Genomic DNA, 21,297 nt, shown 5'->3' with positions numbered 1-21,297 from the left:
TGAAGGCCTGCTGTTCCATTTCACCTTTGTGGGAAGACAATCTCTACTCTGTTATTGACTGAGGACGGCCTAGCCTCCTGAACCGATGTCGGCCTCACAGCACCTGCTCCTTGTTCCGCAAACACAAATTCTTTCCCACCCGCTGCTTGTTGAACATGAAAAAAATCTGGCATTTTCTCACAGTGTGCTCTTCAAAGCTATCGTTTCTAGCAAATGAGCCTTCCAGATAAGCTTGAACGTAGCTCATGTGCCTCGTTAATATCATTCTTCTTCGCATGCCAATAGTGTTAGACCGATGAGTCATTAAAAGGTGGGCAGTTGCTGGGGACATCTTTAGAAGTGAAGGGCATGAGTGCTTGCTGCAGCTTGTACGCGCACCCTTTGTCTATGCAAACTGTCACTTCCCTTGTCTACAAGTATCTAACATCAAGCCTGTTCACCACCAGATGCCACCAATACTGTTATAATTATCAGATAGGTCCTGACTTGATGAATAGAAAACCCCTAACAGCAATATTAATCAAGGTCAGACTAATGGTCTATCCAGCCCACGAGTGGGGAACTCATTTCAACCCATTCCCTTCTGCATTCCCTTCTGGGCAACCTTCCAGGGGCCGTATGCCATGCCATTGGTGGGCAGGGCAAGAAGCCAAAGAGACCAGAGCATTAAAATGTGGATTTTGACTTTGTGCGGGAGGCTAGTTTTCTTCACACTCACGCCTCTTTATCCTCCATACAGGCAAGCAAGAAGCATGATCAGCGTTCAAGGACACGTCTCAGCCTGGCCAAAGCATTCAAGGAAGGTACATAGCAGGGCTGGTGAGGAGCATGGCTCAGAAGGGTGTATGGCCTGGGGAGAATCCTGGAGGTCACATAGAGAGGCCTATAGGGCCTCATTTAGCCTCAGGACCTGAGGTTCTCCGTTACTGATCTAGCCCGTCTCTTAACTTTAAAAAGTTATCAGCTACATCAGAAAATAATGTATTATACAACAGAGAGGAGGTGTGAACCAATCTGCTAATCCATGCAAGTGCCGACAATAAGGACGCATCTACCTGGCAGCTTCACATGTTCCAGGTTTGATGCTTTAGCACATTATGGTAAGTGTGGGAAACATCCTGAAAAGGTTACCTTTACTCTTGGGATATTCCTACATCAACACCAAACATCCAGGCTTGAAAACTGGTCAGCTTGCAAGGTTCCCGCAGCTGTCACCATGAGTCACAGAGGTAGAAAGAAAGCAGCATGGCCTGTAATCCCCAAATGCAGATTCCAGATGTGTTGAACAATCACACCCAGTCTATACTCTGGTGGCACTTGATAAGAGTGTACAGGTTCTTAGCTGATAAAAAGGACTAATGAGCACTGATGCATCCATTCTGATTGTCTTTATGTCTATCATAAGATGTGATGGTGACAGCCACTGGTGTAAATGGATTTTTTTAAATCAAAATTTACAGTTAAACGAATGATAAGTCTGTCAATAGCTATTCTCCAGCTCCCACTCCTAAACCCACTCAGGAACCACTGCCGGCCAACAATGCCATGAGGGTGGGACTTCAGGGCAGAAATCCAGGGCGCCACTCAGCAGAATGATCGGGAGGATCCCCAAATGCAGCAGGGTTAGCTTATCACATTTTGAAGTAACTGAAGTAATACATGTAACCATCTAAAGGGTGGGATGCAAAAGAGTGCACGTTACCATCTGGAGCTCCTCCCCAAAAGGCCATTAAATCCAGAGTCCAAAACTGTAAAGATTAACAGACAGGTGATCATGCACTGTGGTAGACGAGCATCAAGACCTAGAACAGCAGGCTTCCCTTCCCTTGCAATCTGAAGCTTCAGGAGAGTGTTGAGGATGTTCTGGGTCAGGGTTAAGGCTGTGGGCACACTAGTCCCTTCAAAAGCAGCGAGAATGTCTTTTCTGGTTGCATTTTGAAGTGACTCTAACCTCTTCCGGACACACCTCCCTTCCTCACTGCTGACTTCACACCTTTCAGGGGACCCCCACAACAAAGTGTTGGGCCAATCACTGTCCCTGCCTGAGCCTACAGCAAAGTGTTTCCATTGACAAATGGGTTGATCTACCAATCAATGGTGAAATCTGTGTGAAGCTGAATTTTTAAAAAACACACCTGAGCTGATCTGAGCAGGTTTAAGAGTAAAAGGGGATGGAGTTTTACTAGCATTGTGTGCCCCCATTTTCAGAAAAGGGAGGCAGAGCACACTGGAACCAGCACAACAGTAAGCGTACAGTACCTCTACCCTAAATCTTAGTTCAATGGATAGTGAGTCCGCCATCCTAGAAAATGCCCTAGAGTCCTATGCAGGTGTTGAAGAAAATTAGAAAGTTAGATAAAATATTTAATATTTATTATTATGTTTTATTAAAAATAAATAAATAAATACTCTAGGAATAGAATGGAAGGGAGTAACAGAGGAAAGCTGTTGTAGAAGGAAGAAGTGAATGTAAAAGGACCAAACTGAAGGAATGAAAAGAAACACAGTTGGAGGACAGAGGATAAGGTACGAGTTGAGTGTGAAAGGAGGATGGAAGAAGAAATGACAGGAGATGGGTAAATATACTTTTGAGAGGCATGTGGGGTGGGAAGAGAAATATAAAAAGCCTTCACCACTTAGGGCTCATACACACCAGAGTTTAATGTGGATGTGAAACTTTTTGTGCCTCTAAATTTTTTGTGCCCCCCATACAACATTCTCTTCATTGAAGTTGCAGCCCACACTTTCCCCACATTAAATTTAGATTTTCCCGATCCATGGACAATCTGATAAGGGAAGAAAAACTCATACAAAAGTGCACATTACCCAACTGTGAACATACTGAAATGCATTGTGTGTGTGGTTTTTTTACATATGTGATAAGGTTTCTCTGTCTGTTGTCTATAGCCACATCCTTACTTCCATTTTGCTTCCATCAGCTAAAAAGAAAGGATGTAGCCTGCCTTTTCCCACTGATTGTTGCTGAAGGTATGCACAAAAAGGCTGAATTAAAAATGAAAATAAAATTTGCCCTTGCAGGTACAAAAGACAGGAGTGGTAAAGGGGAGGGAAGGAAGTGGCTTGGTTTGGAGCAACACACACTTTTTTAGTGCTGTTTTGCACAAAACTGGTATATCAGAAAACTTGTATTTCAAATATAAAAATTAAGGAGATGCATAGAGGTAAACAAATACCGACAGGCATGCCCAGAAGGGACCTCAAGTATTTTTTTATTAACAAACATTTATTATTGGTGGTGGTGTTTGAGTTGTGGTTGACTCTTTTTTGTGTAACTCTGGTATAGTGGAAAATGTCATATTTCAAAAATAAAATAAAATAAAAGGTGCACATGACACTGGTAAACAAATACTTGCACACATGCCCACAAGGGACCTCAGGTTTCTGGAACTTCAAGTGGGTGGGGAAGGACTAATTGGGGGGAAGGGAAAATACCACACAACAGGAAATCCTCCAAAAAAACCTCACCCACTAGTGGCGGTGAGATAGATTCTGAGACATAAAACTGAAGGCGTTTATGTATGGACAAAGGTGCACATATGAACACAGAGATAAATTGTCCCACGTTCACATGAATGCCCTGGTGTGCACATAGCCTTAGAGCCTCTGGATCAGCAAATTCCGCCTAAAATGGGAAGGCTGAATCACACTACCTCTAGAGCAAACGTTTGTACTTAACTTGAGGAACGCTGGGCTGTTGAACTACATGACAGAAGGAAAATGCGGAGGCAAAGAATTTGGCAATTTCCAAATAGGAATTATAAAATTATATGAGTAATTGCCAGCTGACTATGTCAAACTCTTCCCACCATTTTGTGACTGGTTCTGCTCCTACACCTCCATTTTGTGCCTGGTGGGTCTCAGTTATTTTCAGCCTTTTCAAGTGGGGAAGGGGCAGCAAGTTTGTACAGCCATGTTCTGGATAATGGACAGAAAGGTGATGGCTCCAAGTTTGTTGTTAATATGCTGCCAAACCTTCCTGTAGCTGTGTGGGGGTGGTATTGTTATTAATTTGTTATTTACTGTTACGCTTTTATAGTGTGTTTTATTGTTTTGTTTTAACATTGTGTAAATTGCTTGGGAACCTTCGGGTATCAAGCAACTAATAAATCATCATCATCATCATAAAGAAGTCTGTGAAAGGCATTTTAGCTTCATAAGTGTAAAATGACATACACTGCATTCATGCCATTACAACTGAGGGGGAAACACTGTTTAAATTGTGCTTTTACTATGTTTTAATGTTGTGGACAGCCATTTTACTGCATCTTAGGGCTGCAATTGCATACTGATGAGTCACACAACTGGCCCCTGGGTGAATTGCCAAGCTGGTAGCAGTGAAAATTGGCAGAAGATGCAACAAAGACCTAAGTAAGTATTACTTCCAGGTCAGAGAATCTAAATCTTGGTGCCCTAATTGAGACAGAATTCTGTTAGTGGGTCCCCTAGTAAAATGTTTGGAAAGGGCAGAGGAGAAACTTTCTTCATCCTAGTCATTTTTTTAAAAAAAATGCCACTCCAACTGCAAGTGAGCCATTATTTTCCCAGGATAATTGTATTTAACCAAGCAATAAAGGGCTTAAGCTATTGAAGAAAAAAACAGTTTACACTTTTAACTGGTGACTATTGCACAAACAAACTGGGGTTAGTCTCCTGTCTAATGAATAGGTACAATAAAATGTTTGTGTCAGACAGAAAATCACCGTGGGCTTGCCCCTTCATATTGCTTTGGGATGTAGAGCAATAAAGAGGTTCGCCGGCCCAGGTTAGGGATGAATGTTTGCTAGTTCTGCCTTCCAAAGGTATTTACAGAAGCCCGAAAAGCCCATGGTTGTTGTTCACTCTGTAAAGAAATGATGGCATCAAGAGGCCAGGTCACAAAAATGAGTTTATATGTGTTACACTTTACATTGGGATGGCAGGAGGAGGGGTTACCCATTCAGTATGATCTCCTGACCCCCACAAGTTTACAGCCTTCCTCCCTCTGCTTCATAGCACCTCTCCAGTCCAGAGTTAATCATTTCTCTGCCTGTTATCTTCCAAGAGTTCTTATCTCTTTTTTGCTGTCACTTTATAACAGGGTCCTCTTATCAACCTGTTTGGAATCATGTGACTAGGCCAAGCCTATCCCAGCTCCCAATTCTTCTGATTAGGGACCATCATGAAATGGGATAGCTGGTTTACAGAGGGTCACTAATGCTGGAAAAAGTACAGAGTCCATTGAAAGACAGACTGTTACTTTCTGAATTATTGGATTTGTGTGTGCGTGCATGTGTGTGTGTGCGCATGTGTGTGTGTTGTTGATGGACTGCTCCTTGACTTTCACTGAAGGTTACTGTAGCCTGCATCCCAAGGCCAGAAAAGTTTACAAGCCTCACCTTTTGCCGTGCTCAATGCTGTATACCTGAAACCCAAGGGCACTATATATTTGCAGCTAATTATGTCTTCTAGTTTGGATACCAGCAACACGCAGGAACCTATAAAACATGGATTTCTTCCAGGTGGTGAGTAAAAGTTTTTCTCTTTTGATAGGCCAGTTCAACAGAACAAAATCTGAGCCATATTAGTCATCTCAGATTGAAAAAAATCATCTTGATGGGATCGCTACACAGTTATCTCATTTATGCTTCAAAAGAATATGAATTCAAAAGAATATCACATATATTTAAATGTATAGGGCACCCATGTTGATAAGTGAGTAAGCATATTTTTCAATAGATGAAATACTTATTAAGAGCATCCAGCCCAAATAAATCACTTTGTACTTCAAAGTCCCATTTATTTCAGTGATGGAGTTAAACACGTGCTTAAATCACTCCCATTTAAGTAAACAGGATTTTATAAAGTGTTTAATTGTGGGTAGATTATGCCTTCCAAAAGAACTGTATAATAATAATAATGATCTGGGTGTGGGAAAGAGGCAGAAAATGATACGCTGTGTTGGATAGTATGTCATGTGTTTACAAAGTTGCTAAGATCACATTTGTACCTGCGTAGCGATGTGGGGATAAACTTAAACTTTGGAAAACTGCAGTTTTTCAGGAGATTTTGAAATCTGTGTAATCTGATCTGTTACATTATCGAAATCAAATACATATTCATGTAGACATTTTTTTTAAAAAGCAACACTTTATGTTGATTAGATGGAAATGAGAAAGAAGTTGATAAATGAAAGACAGTGGAGTACTACTTTAGCATGAGACTTTGTAATAGACAGTATATTAATCTGTTTATTTAGCCCTCTTCTGCTTCTTTCTTTTCTTTTGTTCTGTTTCACGTACAATTTCCTTAACAACTTTTTGTCCTTGTTTAATACTCCATTCATCCCACCCATTGGTTAACAAAACTGAAACTTTTGAGTATTTCCAGTTCATTTTGAAAGTCTGAATAAATGCGGAGATTTTACACATCCCTAGATACACCCTTTCCATTGGATGAAAGGAGGCTCACTTCCACTGACATGGCTGTTGGTTGGATTGTATATCATTTCTCTTGCAATGCTTTTGAGCCTGTGGTAAAATTTCTGTCCTATTAAAGTCAATAACACAACTTCTAAACTTTTTATATAGTGCCAGCCTTGCATATGACATTCTGGGAGAAAAGGGTGAGCTACATCATAAGAAGAATGGGGGCAATGAGCTTGCTTTCAGATGCTGATTTTTACACATTTATTTTAACAAATTAAGGTTGCATTCCTAAACAGATGCTTATTAGGCAGTAAACCAATGGATTATACTTATATTCTCTCTCATTCCCAGCAAATTCATGCTCTGTGATACCCTTTTAGGCTTGAATCTTTTGTTTACCTGGGAGTAAGCTCCGCTGAACACAGTGGGACTTACTTCTGAGTAAGTATGCATAGGCGTGCTCTGATAAAGACTCTTTTTTTATGAGGGGTGTTTCTCATGCAAGAAAAATCAAGGTATGTGTGTGCTTGTTCAGTATAACACATACACATCCAAACTATTTAGAAATACAACATTTTCAGTCAGCTATGAAAAACAGCAGTCTTATAATCAAAAGCAAATGTCCAGAACATATCTTAGTTAGAAGGCTTATGGGGGGGGGGTGAAGCAATGGTTTTTCTGTGCTCTCGCTATGTTTAAAGATGTGCTTCCAGCTCTAGTTATCCTTGCTACAGTTCCTACAATTTCTGTCCAAGCGTTCTTCAGGTAAAAAATTGCACTTTTGTTTAGACTTCTGTGGTCAATCTCTATGAAAATGATAGAGCTGCAATTATTCATCCTAAGTTTTCATCAGTATGAATTCTTTCCCCCATGACTAAGATTTCATTACCAAAGAGCATACAAGTTGGAAAGAATCTGATAAAACTGAAAGTCCAGATCTTTATAACATGCACAGCCTGATCCTGTGGGTATTTTGTTCCAAAGTAAATCCCATTGAGTTCCAGAGGGATTACTTGTGAGTAAAAAAGGTTTGGCTTATGCTTCATATAATTTTTTAACACACATACATAACACACACCACAACAGAATGTTGTTCTATAGTATGCACTGTGGTGGAAATTACAAACACAAATATGAGCAATGGAACGACTATTATATATTATGTGAACATCAGCACTTTCTAATGCCCTTTGCAAATGACAGTTGAAGTTCTCTCTCTCCACTTCTCTAACTGGCAGCTGAAACAGTTAAATTGGTTGGTTACCAGTTCATTTCCGGGCCCAATCCAAGGTGCTCACATTAGTGTTTAAGGCCTTAAATGACTTAGGCCCCAAATATTTGAAAGCCTGCCTCTTTCCCTACAGACCCTCTTGAGTGTTAAGATCAGCAGAGAGAGCCCTCTTGGTAGTTCCGCTGCCCTCAGATGTTTGCAGGGGGTGGTGGCCCAGGATAGGGCATTCTCTGTGGCAATCCCTAAACTGTGAGATTCCTAGCCCACAGAGATCCTTTTGGTAACTTCAGTGTACAATTTTTAGTGAATGTTGATCACGCACCTCTTTCCTGGCCTTTGACATCCAAGATATATATATATTTTAGGACCCACCCTCTTTTGTGTATGTAATTTCTTTTAAACTGTTTTTAATATGGTTTTGTTAAATTTCTATAACCCACCCTGGTACAAGTAAAACCACTGGAATTTTATTATTGTTGTTGTTGTTGTTGTTGTTATTATTATTATTTACTACTACTCTACTACAGAGTATGCTTGGCTGGCAAAGAGACATTTTTTCATTTGGCATTTTGAATACAGATTATTTTTAATGACTTGGATATATATATATCTGGGTATTATGTATAATACTAAAGCTTCTCTTGTAAATGTGTTTGGGCGGGTGCGAGTGGGAAGAAAGGAGACGTAGCTTTGGGAAAAAGTTGGCATTCTGAACTCAGGCGACAGATGATTGTCACATTTAAAGCCAAATTTATTGAATTTGCACTTTCCAAAACCATGTGAGAACTGAAACCCAGCCATCCTTCAACATTCACACTTGTACAAATTTGCAATGCAGTTTGCCAACCAAGCAATGTTTACAAAAATGCATATATTATGGGAAAGTGCACAAAATGAAGACAGTGGTGAAAATAACACACACAAATGCATTATATTAGGATAAATTGCTTGTCAAAAATGTGTACATTAGTCAAAACTGCGTACAAAAATATAGATGTATTAGGAGAAATTCGCACTAAAATGCTGGCGAATTTTCATGAGAATTTTTTTTAAATCACAAATTGTTGCAGAAATGTGAAGAACCAAATTTAAGATTAGAAAAATGAGAAACTGAGAGAACTGAAGCTGACAGATCATTCTATGCCTAGTTGAAAAACAGTTTTTAAAAAGATACAAAACAGTGGAAATTTAGACCACACCATTTTCCCCCCCAGTGTTTAACTCTGAAATAAGATTCCCCTATTCACATATTAATTGTTGACCACCATAACAGAAATCAAATGGGGTGATTTTGAACTTAAGTAAATACGTTCCTATCATCAGTGGTCATTATTTATTACCACCACTATGACTTAACATTTCTTTACTTCTAACAGTATCCTATGCAAACATCATCAGCCTCATCATTTACAAATAAGGGGTTATAATTATATATATTCATGTATGTATAAAAGTATGTATAAAAGATACATAATCAACTGATTAATTGAATTAAGCAATTCAAAACATTAAAAAACATTTTAAAACAATCAAATATCCCCACAGCGAAATAACTGCTGATCAAATCCCTACAAATTTGAAGTGAGGTTCAGCAGTTTTATACAAAACTGAGGGGTTTGCCCATGGCAGAGATCTACAAACACAAGGAGAGTCTTGTTGGATCACACTGAGTGTCCATCTAATTCAGCATTATGTTTCCAATGCTGGCCTCCAGAAGCCTCTGGGAAGCTTATAACCAGGGCATAAATACAACAAACCTCCCCTGTTCTTTTCCTCCACCCATACACATCTGATGTTTGAAGGACACTGACACTGAACATGGAAGATCCATTTAGCTATCATAGTTTTAGCCAATGATAGGCGGCTTTATGCAAGATATTCAGTGGATTAAAAGTATCTGTGTCATGATGCATTTTAGTTCCTGTTATTCTTATTTACAACTTCCCATCACCTGGGTCACATTGGTCTGATCAGTTAGAAACCTTTGGATATGAAGGATCTTGTCTCTGTGCAGAGGAAGAGCCAGGGAACTCACCAACTATACATACTTTGTCTGTTAGCTTATTTCCTCAAAGCAACACATTTGGTATATATTTGGTAATTATATATATTTTTGTCTGAAAAGGGACAGCTTTGCTGTAGACACATTGAAAGCTGGATTTGTAGGACTAAGGCCTGCCTGATCTAATTTCCACTGCAGCTCAAGAGCAGAGAGCATGCTTTACATGCAACTGGTCCCAGATGTAATCCCTGACATCTCCAGGTAGGGCTGGGAAGGTTCCTGCCTGAAATCCTGAAGTACTGCTGCCCATCATTGGAGAACCTCAGGCCCAGGAAGCCAAATACTGCCCTCCAGGCCTGTCTACCTGACCCTCAGAACTTTCCCCAGGCCACACCCCTTTCCCCCTAGGCTTCTTGCTTGCCTGGGTAGAGGATATAGATGGGGGTGTTAGTGTATGTAGAAACAAGCATACTGTACAAAGCTAAAATTAACATTAGTTGCTCCACCCGCTTTTGCTTCTAGTGCCGCCTACCACTGGCATGTGGCCCCCAAAGGTTGCCTACAAGAGAATGTGGCCCATGGGCTGAAAAGGTTTCCCCATCCTTGGTGTGCACTCCAGTCTCTGAATGGTACAAGACTTCCAGGGGCTCCAGAGCTTACCCAGGGTTTGGTTTCCTTGGAATGAAGAGGCCTGGAGACTGTGATGTCTTTAGACTGTCTCCTGGGTCCTAGCTGGTTGAGGAGGGAGAGTCTACCCCCCTAAAAAAACATCATCCCAGTTGTTCCTATGACAACACATTTGCTCTTGACCAAGTCTTGTGACATGCAGATTGGGAACTTGACAGTCTTGGCCAGACCCATTAGCTTAACAAAGAAACTGGCTTGACCCGTTCAGCAGATTCCTTTACTACAAACTCCACCTCTACAGACACAGAGTTACAGACTTGTAGAATACTCACAGGCATCATCAAAACCAGTCATATAACAGTACTAAAGTTGATACATGTATGGCTTGTGTGGCTCAGTACAAGGCAGCTTCTTATGTTCCTACCATAGTGAGTCTTAGAAACTGGAACTAAGCTGGAGATTAATGTACAGTAATACCTCAGTTAACCAAGTAGAAGCATTCCTGGACATTACTTATTTAACAGAAACTTTGGCACCAGAGGTAGGAATAACGTGGAAAGAAAAGGGATAGGTTCCTACACCCATTCATAGATGGTGGGGCCAGCTTCAGCAGGGGATTTAAAGGGTGCCTATCCCTATCCCTATCCCTAACCCTAACCCTAACCCTAACCATACCCCTCCTCTCCTCTGAGTCTTATTGGATCCTCCTCTCCCCAGCCCTGGAAGAAAGCCTGAGATCTCTTTAATTCAAAACTAACACATGGACTTGTCAGTTTCACCCTAGCAAAGCAAAGGCATGGGGGTATCAGTTTATTGATAGCAAAGCAAAGACACTGGCTGGTCAGTTTCACCTTAAAGCAAAGGCACAGGCTTTATCCATAGCAAAACAAAGCTGGTGGGTTCACCTATAAAAAAAAACCTCCCCTAAAAGGAGCTCCATTCCTGGAGGACTGGTTAACTGAGGTATTATTGTACTGTGCCCTTTTCAGTTGTAGGGGCCCTTTGCTAATATGTTCACATTGAGCGTAACTCCATGAGTGAGCTCTCTAGTCCTTGCCACTGCCCATTCATTTGCATTTTTATATGGACCCACTTGGTACCACCACCCAAATACAGAGGACAAGACACAGGGAAATTACTGTTGCTTCTCCTTGCTCCTGTCACTGCTTACTTGCTTGCTCAGAGAGGGCATATATAAAAAGGCAGCAACAGCAAAAAGGAGGAGGAGCAGGGTCAGGAGGCTCCAGAGGTTGGCAACGGGCCCCTTACTGGGATGTGGACTCCAGCAGGTGCCCAGTTATGCCAACCGTTGATGCCAGCCCTGCAAAGGTATCTAAAAATGGAAATGAAATGGAAATCTTGGTCAACTTCTTGCCATAGTATTTGCTTGCTGCCTTGGTTTCACATAAAATTCCTAATGGTGGTCCCTAATGCAGTGAAAGGAAATGACTCAAATACCCAGTTACCAACTGGAGTTCTGAAACTTTTTTTAAAGTACCCTATATAAAATCACTTACTGGGCTTTCTTTTTCTCCACCCCTTATAAAACTACAAAGTTCCTGATAATAATGTTTAGGAGTTTTGTATGTTTAATTCAGGGGGTGAACTGAAGCACTAACTTGAAAAACTGGCCTGGGTAGGAAGAGAAAACAAGCCATTTGTCACTTCTACCTGTTAATTTTTTCTGCTTGTGTAACCTTTATTGCCATCCAACTAATACTAATGGCTGCCTGAAGCATCTACTGCTGTTTCAAAGAGCAATAGTTAAGAGGTAGTGTAGTCTAGTAACTAAGCACCTGAGCAGGGAATTTACAATGTACACTCCTTGGGGCAGAGACCTGGCTATATTTGTTTCTTTGCCGGTTTGTTTTTAATTGTATACCCTGCCTTTCTTCTGAAAAGATTATAGATGTCTCTTTGGCTTATCTTTCTCTGTAAAGCACTACATCGATCAGCCTTCTCCAACCTGGAGACCTCCAGATGTTTACAGCTCCCATTATCCCTCACCATTGACCATGCTTGCTGTAGCTGATGAGAGTTGGAGTCCAAAACATCTTATGGGCACCAGGTTGGGGAAGGCTGATGTAGACCAATGATGCTTTATAAAATAATGAATTATAATAATGTCCTTGGTTCAAATTTTGCCTTAACCATGAGCTCACTGTGAGGTTTAAGCCACTTTTTCTAAGCCTTTGATCTTCTATTTGCAATGAAGAGATATTACACTGCTTTGAATACTCTGAAGTGCTATGTGAATGTGAGAGTTGAATACTACTACATCAAGAACAGCACTAAAGTCTATCGTTTCAATATTTATTTATTTATTTATTTATTTATACTTGTATACCACCACATAGCCAAAGCTCTCTGGGCGGTTTACAGTAACTAAAAACAATAAAACAAATACAATTTAAAACAGATCTTATAAAAACAATTTAAAACACAATTTAAAAATTTAAACAGTATAAAACACATGCTAAAATGCCTGGGAGAAGAGGAAAGTCATGACCTGGCACCGAAAAGATAACAGTGTTGGCACCAGGCGCACCTCGCCAGGCAGATCATTCCATAATTTGGGGGCCACCACTGAGAAGGCCCTCTCCCTTGTTGCCAGACTCCGAGCTTCCCTTGGAGTAGGTACCCGGAGGAGTGCCTTTGATCTTGAACGTAGTGTACGGGTGGGTTTGTATCGGGAGAGGCGTTCCATCAGGTATTGTGGTCCCAAGCCATGTAAGGCTTTATAGGTCAAAACCAGCACCTTGAATCGAGATCGGAAACATACAGGCAGTCAGTGCAAGCGGGCCAGAATCGGTTTTATATGTTTGGACCATCTGGTCCCTGTTACCAATCTGGCCACTGCATTTTGCACAAGCTGCAGTTTACGAACCGTCTTCAAAGGCAGCCCCATGTAGAGTGCATTGCAGTAATCTAATTTGGAGGTTACCAGAGCATGGACAACTGAAGCCAGGTTATCCCTGTCCAGATAGGGACGTAGTTGGGCCACCAAATGAAGTTGGTAGAAGGCACTCCGTGCCACCAAGGCTACCTGAGCCTCAAGTGACAGAGATGGTTCTAGGAGAACCCCCAAGCTACAAACCTGCTCTTTCATGGGAAGTGCAACCCCATCCAGAACAGGTTGGACATCCACCATCTGGTCAGAAGAACCACCCACTAGCAGCATCTCAGTCTTGTCTGGATTGAGCCTCAGTTTATTAGCCCTCAACCAGTCCATTGTTGCAGCCAGGCACCGGTTCAGCACATTGACAGCCTCACCTGAAGAGGATGAAAAGGAGAAATAGAGCTGTGTGTCATCAGCATACTGATGGCAATGCACTCCAAAGCTCTGGATGACCGCACCCAATGGTTTCATGTAGATGTTGAACAGCATGCGGGACAGAACTGACCCCTGCGGAACCCCATACTGGAGAGTCCAGGGTGCTGAGCAATGTTCCCCAAGCACCACCTTCTGGAGGCGACCTGCCAAGTAGGAGCGGAACCACTGCAATGCAGTACCTCCCACTCCCAACTCAGCCAGTCTTCCCAGAAGGATACCATGGTCAATGGTATCGAAAGCTGCTGAGAGATCAAGGAGAATCAGCAGAGTCACACTCCCTCTGTCTCTCTCCCAACAAAGGTCATCATACAGGGCGACCAAGGCTGTTTCTATGCCGAAACCAGGCCTGAAACCCAACTGAAATGGATCCAGATAATCGGTCTCATCCAAGAGTGTCTGGAGCTGGCCCTCAACCACTCACTCAAGGACCTTGCCCAGGAATGGAACATTTGCTGTCAGCGTATAGTTATTAAGATTTTCTGGGTCCAGGGAGGGTCTCTTCAGGAGTGGTCTCACTACTGCCTCTTTCAGGCAGCCAGGGACCACCCCCTCTCACAGAGAGGCATTATCACCTCCTTGGCCCAGCCGGCTGTTCCATCCCTGCTAGCTTTTATTAGCCAAGAAGGGCAAGGATCCAGCACAGAAGTGGCTGCACGAACCTGTCCAAGCACCTTGTCAACATCCTCAAGCTGCACCCAAATGACTCCCAAATGATATCACTAACTCCCCCAATCAGACCGATTATTAAAAGAATACAGTACCTAAATGTATTGACTCTGATCCAACTAAAGGTAATCATGATTAAGGCTGCAGCCCTAGGCACATTTACCAAGGAGTAAATCCCAAGAACATCTGCGGTCTTATGTTTAGAATCTCACTGAACATTCCACTGAATCCATGAAACAGGTTAGTCACAAGAACTAGTTGTCCTGAATGTTCTCATGCAAATGCTTATGATGCAAAAGAAAGCCTTTGAAAGGGGTGAAATGTTTCCCCAACCTTCCCCTTTATATATTTAGTTCATTTCTTGCCCCACCTGTTGGCAGCAGCTTGTCTCCCCAGCCCACCTTTTCAATTACTTGAGGGTGGTTAGAGCAAAGGTGAAGAACCTGTGGCCTTCAGAATGTGGTTGGACTCCATCTCCTATCATCCCCATCCAGCATGGCCAATGATCAGAGACTATAAAAGTTGTAGTCCTAAAACATCTGGAGAAAGGGTCCCCATCCCAGGGTTAGTAACTCATTTCTAGTAATGAGATCCCACTCAGGGATCACAATGTGAGCACAATGGCATTTCAGTGCTAACACTAATCAAATATGATAGTGCAAACCTAAATCAGAATGAGGAGAATGTTCTCTACCCTCACTCTGAGTGGGTGAACACAATAATCAAAAAAGGTGTGTTTGGGTTGCAATTGCAAAAGTGTCTTAAATGCCTCTCCAGTTCAACTCAAGTCACCTCTAATTTTAGGTGGCAAACTGAACCCAATAAGGCTTATTTCTGAGTAGATATTGTCGGATTGCACTGTAGATCCCATTGATCTCAATGGACTCAAGCAGCAATCCTGTGTGCACTTAGCTGGGATTAAGCATAAATGAGATTTAGTACCGCACAAACATGCCTAGGATTTCACTATTAGTAATTAACTGATGCTGCCTTCCTTTCATGGTTTGTCAAGAAGTTCCAGTAATCTCAAAGGAACATGCAGCCCAGTTCTATTCATGTAAGCGTTTTTTTCAACTGGGTTTACTCTCAAATACGTGTGCAGCTTTAGTTCCAATTTAGTCATGGGTGGATGGGAGGTGGGAAAGGGACTATAGAAAATGCCTGGGCAAGGCATATTGCTCAATCCTGCGCGAGAGTATTTGGACCTAAATCCTTCTGTGTTCAATAGAGTTTATGCCCCAGTTAAGTGCGCGCAGGAATGCAGCCTTCAACAGTGAAAAACCTCAAGTTTAGGACTAAGCTTCGAAGATGGCTCGGGGATATGTCGTGGACGACATTTTCAAGTGATGTATTTTTTTTTAATCCTCTGATTGCGTTTATGCTGAGATAAGGTATAACAAAGATTAGGAGATAGGGAGAGGGAAGTGACACAGCAACCAGCCAGGAGGAGGAATTACAACATATCTCTGTTCGATCATTCCCTTTCGCAATCCAAAGAAAATGAGCCCTGGAGGATCGATCGAGTTCTTTAAATAAATAAAAAAATTATCCCACGCCCTATAATCGCGCCTTGTCGATTTCACTTTGCGCCGGTGTTGTTTGTACGGGCGGTTCAATTCGAAGCGCCAATTTTTCTTTTGAAAAGATCGAGGCGGCGAGGTTTTTACAGGAAACAGAGATGAAAAAGTTCCTGATCCAGAAGTTCGGGTTGCGGTTGTTTCAGGACAAGAAAGAGGAAGGAAGGAACAGTTTGAAATGTGGTGGAGCGTGAGTGCAAGGAAGATAAAGAGGGAAGCGCATCAGCGCGCTTCGCCAAGTTGACACAAGCCGTTTGCCAACTAGCGCCAAAGCGCGGTGTTTATAAAAGGAGCGCCGGGTGGACTCTGAACCAGACAGTTAAGAGTGGCTGTTTCCCCGCCCCCGCGCCTGACGAAAGGCACATTTTTCCAGTGTGTGCCAATGTGATCTTTGCATCTTCTTGGTGGTTCATCAGAGGCAAATATTGCTCGTGAGCCTATCTCAACGCCACAGTCTTCCCGTTCTCTTAAACCCGCTTTCGTGAAAATCGCCATGACTAATAAAATATTGCTGCTATTTAAATACCGTACCCACTCTTGTGGAACGTATCCCCACGTGCTTCGAAACTATTGTTTCATTGTACTCTGGGGGGAGGAGTAAAATTGCAGTCTTACACTTACCTGCATGAGAACCGAGACCCATTGATAATTCACTGAGAGTAATGCACAGGATCGGGCTGCTCCAACGGTTAGGATCGCACCCAAATTTATATCTATGACATAGATCTTTCTAATTTACACTGTGTGCTTTTAATTTTGACTTCTTCTAAACAAGAGCCTTGAAAACACAGGCGACTAATATTAACGCTGGCAAGTGAAGCGAAGAGATATGCCCAAGGCCCTCTACTGAGCCCGTGGCAGAGGAAGGACTTTAAAGAAATACTGGGTCAAAACGCTCGGTGCCCAACGGAACTCACAGGCACACTACATTTCTAGGCATGCTTATTTGGAGAAAGGTTGCAATGAGATCAGTGTGACTTCCAAGTAAACATACGTAAAATTAAGATTTTCCTCCCCTTGGTGTATCCTCTTTGGTGATGTAATCTGCTGCAAAGCAAGAGTGCTTCATAGTAGTTACTGGTAAAGTGAGAGAACACACACACACCATTTTGGGGGATGAAAAAATGAAGAGGAAACTCGATTGCCTAAAGTCCAGGACACGATCCATGCAAGTCGTTTTAGAGATGCTCTGGAGGATCCTGAGGCGTACTTTCCCCCCGTTTAATACAGTGGGACGGTTCTGATGACATAGGCTTAGGACGACGTTGCACAACTGTTTCCCCTTGGCAGGATTGCACCCTGTAGTTCAATTGTATAAATCTATGGTGCGGCCGCATTTGGAATACTGTGTACAGTTCTGGTCGCCTCATCTCAAAAAGGATATTATAGAGTTGGAAAAGGTTCAGAAGAGGGCAACCAGAATGATCAAGGGGATGGAGCGACTCCCTTACGAGGAAAGGTTGCAGCATTTGGGGCTTTTTAGTTTAGAGAAAAGGCGGGTCAGAGGAGACATGATAGAAGTGTATAAAATTATGCATGGCATTGAGAAAGTGGATAGAGAAAAGTTCTTCTCCCTCTCTCATAATGCTAGAACTCGTGGACATTCAAAGAAGCTGAATGTTGGAAGATTCAGGACAGACAAAAGGAAGTACTTCTTTACTCAGCGCATAGTTAAACTATGGAATTTGCTCCCACAAGATGCAGTAATGGCCACCAGCTTGGACGGCTTTAAAAGAAGATTAGACAAATTCATGGAGGACAGGGCTATCAATGGCTACTAGCCATGATGGCTGTGCTGTGCCACCCTAGTCAGAGGCAGCATGCTTCTGAAAACCAGTTGCCGGAAGCCTCAGGAGGGGAGAGTGTTCTTGCACTCGGGTCCTGCTTGCGGGCTTCCCCCAGGCACCTGGTTGGCCACTGTGAGAACAGGATGCTGGACTAGATGGGCCACTGGCCTGATCCAACAGGCTCTTCTTATATTCTTAAAAGGAAGGGGGAGGAATCGGGAAGAGCCAATGGTAACAAAACGTGAGGGGGGGGAGAGAGAAATGGCAGAGGCCGGGGACTTTAAAAAGTTTGCTTTGGATAAGTCCCGCCCACATAGAAAGTGTTCCTATTCCGCCTTTAGAAGCTCATGGCACCATATAGGAACATCAGAAGAGCCTTGTTGGATCAAACTAAGGGCTACTGGCGCCTCTAGCACAGGATCAGGCTTTCACAGTGACCAACCAGATGTCTATGCAGGACACAGGCGCAACAGCACTCCCCCCTCCCTCGCGATTCCCAGCAGCAGTAGAGGTTTACTGCCTCCAACCGTGGAGGAAGTGCATAGCCATCATAACTAGTATCCTTGACAGCCCTGTCCTCCGTGCGCTCGTCTAATCCCCCTGTAAAGCCGTGCAGGCTTGTGGCCATCACTGCCTCTTGTTCGAGGGAATGCCATAGTTGAACTCTGCGCTCTGTAAAGGAAGTACTTTCTTAGGTCTGTCCTGAATCTTCCCACATTCAGCTACCCTGAACGTCCCTGAGTTCTAGTATTAGGCATAATCTTATACACCTCTGTCATATGCCCTTTACTCATCTTTTTTGCTAAACCAGAAAGCTCCAAATGTTGTCACCTTTCCTCATAGGGGAGTTGCTCAGGCCCTTTGACCATCGTGGTTGCCCTTTCCGGACCCCCTTCCGGTGCCCTTTGTGACGTGCGGAGCCCAGAACTGTATTGCAAGGGTCTGGGCGCCATAGATTTTTATAAGGGCACTACGACTCTGGCAGTTTTATTCTGAAGCCCTTTCCTAGTGACCCCCTACTATGGAATGGACCTTTCTTCACAACTGCCCTGGAGTAATCCACCACGATCGTCTTTCCTGGTTCACACCCCATTAGCGCAAATGTGAAGTGAGGGTTTGCTGCCTAATCACTTCACGCTTGCTTTGATTGAATCGCATTTGCCCTCTAAATGGCCATTCGTTCGCTCAGTTTGAGGATATTCTTGGGGGGGCTCCTCACAATCCCTTTTTGTTCTTACCACCCTGAACAATTGGGTGTCATCAGCCAACTTCCTCTCTCCTTTATCTTCACAACAACCCTGTGATGCAGCATAGGCTGAAAGGCAGTGATTGACTCAGCCAGTAAGCGTAACACTCCTGGGACTAGATCTGACTCTGGGTTTCCCTACACCTCGTCGGACCTTTAAAGGCTACATCACGCTGGCTACCCCAAATTGCTTCGGGTCGCAAGACTTTGGCATTCCAGAGGGGCGAGCCCTGCGGGGGGGAAACAGAGGCGATCAATTTATTTTAGATTTTATTACCTCTGCGATTTTTGAAAGTGGATTTTTGCTTTCTCCTGCTAATGAAGGTTTCTAAAACCTTCCCGAGCCATCATCTTTTATAATTATAAGCGTCATTGAAAAGCTTCAACCCAAAGCCAGGGTGAGCTAAGCAAACGCAGGAGAGGCACATCGCAGAGAGACGGAGAGAGAAGTTTGGCGGTGCAAGGAGTGGGAAAGTGAACGTAAAGGAAAGGGAATGACGGTTGCTCAACCCAATCGTAGATGTTAAAACTCTTGGTGAAATCAACGGCAGTCCCGGGAGCCCAGGGAGAAGACAAGAGCTTTCCTAAAACTTTCCTAACCCTTTTCCATGGGACGAGGCGTAAACGAGCCTAGGGAAATCAAGCGACGGCGTGCAAGTGTGAGCTGATTTTTTCCGTGGGTTCCATCCTTGTTGCGTCCTATGGGGCAGCACGTGTCCAAGATAAGACCAAGGCATGCCAGTCCGATCCTAACACCCTATAGTCGGCAATGTCCCATCGACTAGTGTGCTTTAAGATTGCAGCCCTGCAGTCTGTTCCTATTATGTAGGGTAACTCCGAAGCAAGTGTCACCCGGTTTATTCAGTGTGGTTTATTCCGAAGAAGCATGCACATGATTGGTCTCTAACCAGGCCACCCCGGGACCGCTGAACTCCGTTAGAGACTAGACCTAGGTATATACTTAGTAGTAAATTAATCCTCCTTCACCTGGGAGAAATGGGGGGGGGTACCTAGCTCTAGTCTGAAACCATCTGAAAACAAATGGAAAGAGCCTGGGCAGATGAAGTCTCCTTCGCCCTGCATTCTTAGAGGGTTAGCGTGGGTATAGGTACAAAAGAAATGCCAGACAATCAACTTTTCCTTATTATCGCCTTTCACCATTTGTCATAATTTAATATCTATACATAGTGTATAGATAGATTACTACGGAAAGAGACGCAGCACGTGCCTGCCTACTGGGCCACGCCCAGAATGATGTGATGTAGACGCTAAGGAGTGTTGTAATTGGCCAAGCCTGGCTTTTCCGAGTCTGGGTGGTGGCGCTCAAAAGTCTTCACAACTTCCGCTCAGGAACCTGTCTGCAAGACCGAAGTAATGCCTCCTGTTGCTTCGGCATTCTCCTAGAAATAATATTTTACTCTTTTCTTCTTCTTGTGAAATTGATGAGACCAGTCTACAAACTCGTCAATTTCACAACGAGAAGAAAAGGGAGAACGGAGCGAGGTATGGGTCCCATTCATTTCCCCTCTCCTCCAAGTAAATCTAGAGCTGAGCTCCTTGGCGAAGCTTTACAGTCAAATGAATCTAACGGTTAAGGGTCCGCTGCAGACATCGTTCGGGCCTTCCTTCCCTTTTCTCTCCCTTTCTCGTCCGCTCGGTGACGGTGACATTGAAACAGGAAGAGCCAGATCCTCAACGCTCAGCGCTAGGACTGAAACCATTTCAAGTCCCAGAGAAGTGGGCTGGATCATGTAAACCACATTGTCAGTCACTTGGGTGGGATGGGACTAACGTGATACGTGAACAACTAAAACGTCTTAACTGGTAGCCTCAGAACTAAGCAGAGAAACAGGGGGCCGCCGCTCTTGTGTCGCACCCGCACGTCTAGGTTTAGTCCGAAGCAGGCCTCAGGAAAACCAGCTGAAAGAAAAGCCGGGTCAAAAAGCAGATCCAGGTCCAAACAGATCCATGCTTCTCTACGCAGAAAATGGCCAAAAGAACAAGACAGTCCTCATGAAGAACATCCCTTTTAAAAAGAGCCAAGTTTCCAAACTTGGAACAGCATCGCTGCCTGTGTCATATTTTTACCGTTATTCATGCCGTAAGATATTTACAAAGCCGAAGTAGTTAAAGGGTGAGGTAGCCTAAGGGGAAAGTACCATGGTGGATCAGAGTAGAGCGACCTCCGTAGTCTAGGACGAAGATCCTCGGGTCCTTTGAGAGCCTCGCTGTGCAGTTAGGGGAGATGTCAGGCGGGGGTGAGGAGAGCGAAGGGAAATCCTTGCAGGAAACGCGATCGGACTTTCACTAACTGGCTCTTTTAATTCACTGTGCGGAGCCACCGGCAGGTCTGAGCGCCTGGCTTACCTGGCCTAGCTTCAGGGCAAGCAGCAAGAGGCAGA

At 43.4% G+C, this 21,297-nt stretch overlaps 1 protein-coding gene across 2 annotated transcripts in view; it reads left to right on the top strand.

The window, feature by feature from the left end:
- The first annotated feature begins 5,231 nt into the window (after positions 1–5,231).
- Positions 5,232–21,297, top strand: part of NR5A2 (nuclear receptor subfamily 5 group A member 2) — a 165,880-nt gene continuing 149,814 nt past the window's right edge. For both annotated transcript variants that reach the window (XM_061633939.1, XM_061633934.1), the window contains exon 1: positions 5,232–5,522. In XM_061633939.1, the coding sequence (XP_061489923.1) occupies positions 5,505–5,522 (18 nt within the window). In that variant the 5' untranslated portion in view covers positions 5,232–5,504. The remainder of the gene's footprint in view (positions 5,523–21,297) is intronic.

This window comes from Rhineura floridana, chromosome 6 (genome assembly GCF_030035675.1).
Source record: "Rhineura floridana isolate rRhiFlo1 chromosome 6, rRhiFlo1.hap2, whole genome shotgun sequence".
NCBI classification, from domain to species: domain Eukaryota; kingdom Metazoa; phylum Chordata; class Lepidosauria; order Squamata; family Rhineuridae; genus Rhineura; species Rhineura floridana.
This window is presented reverse-complemented; position numbering and strand designations above follow the sequence as displayed.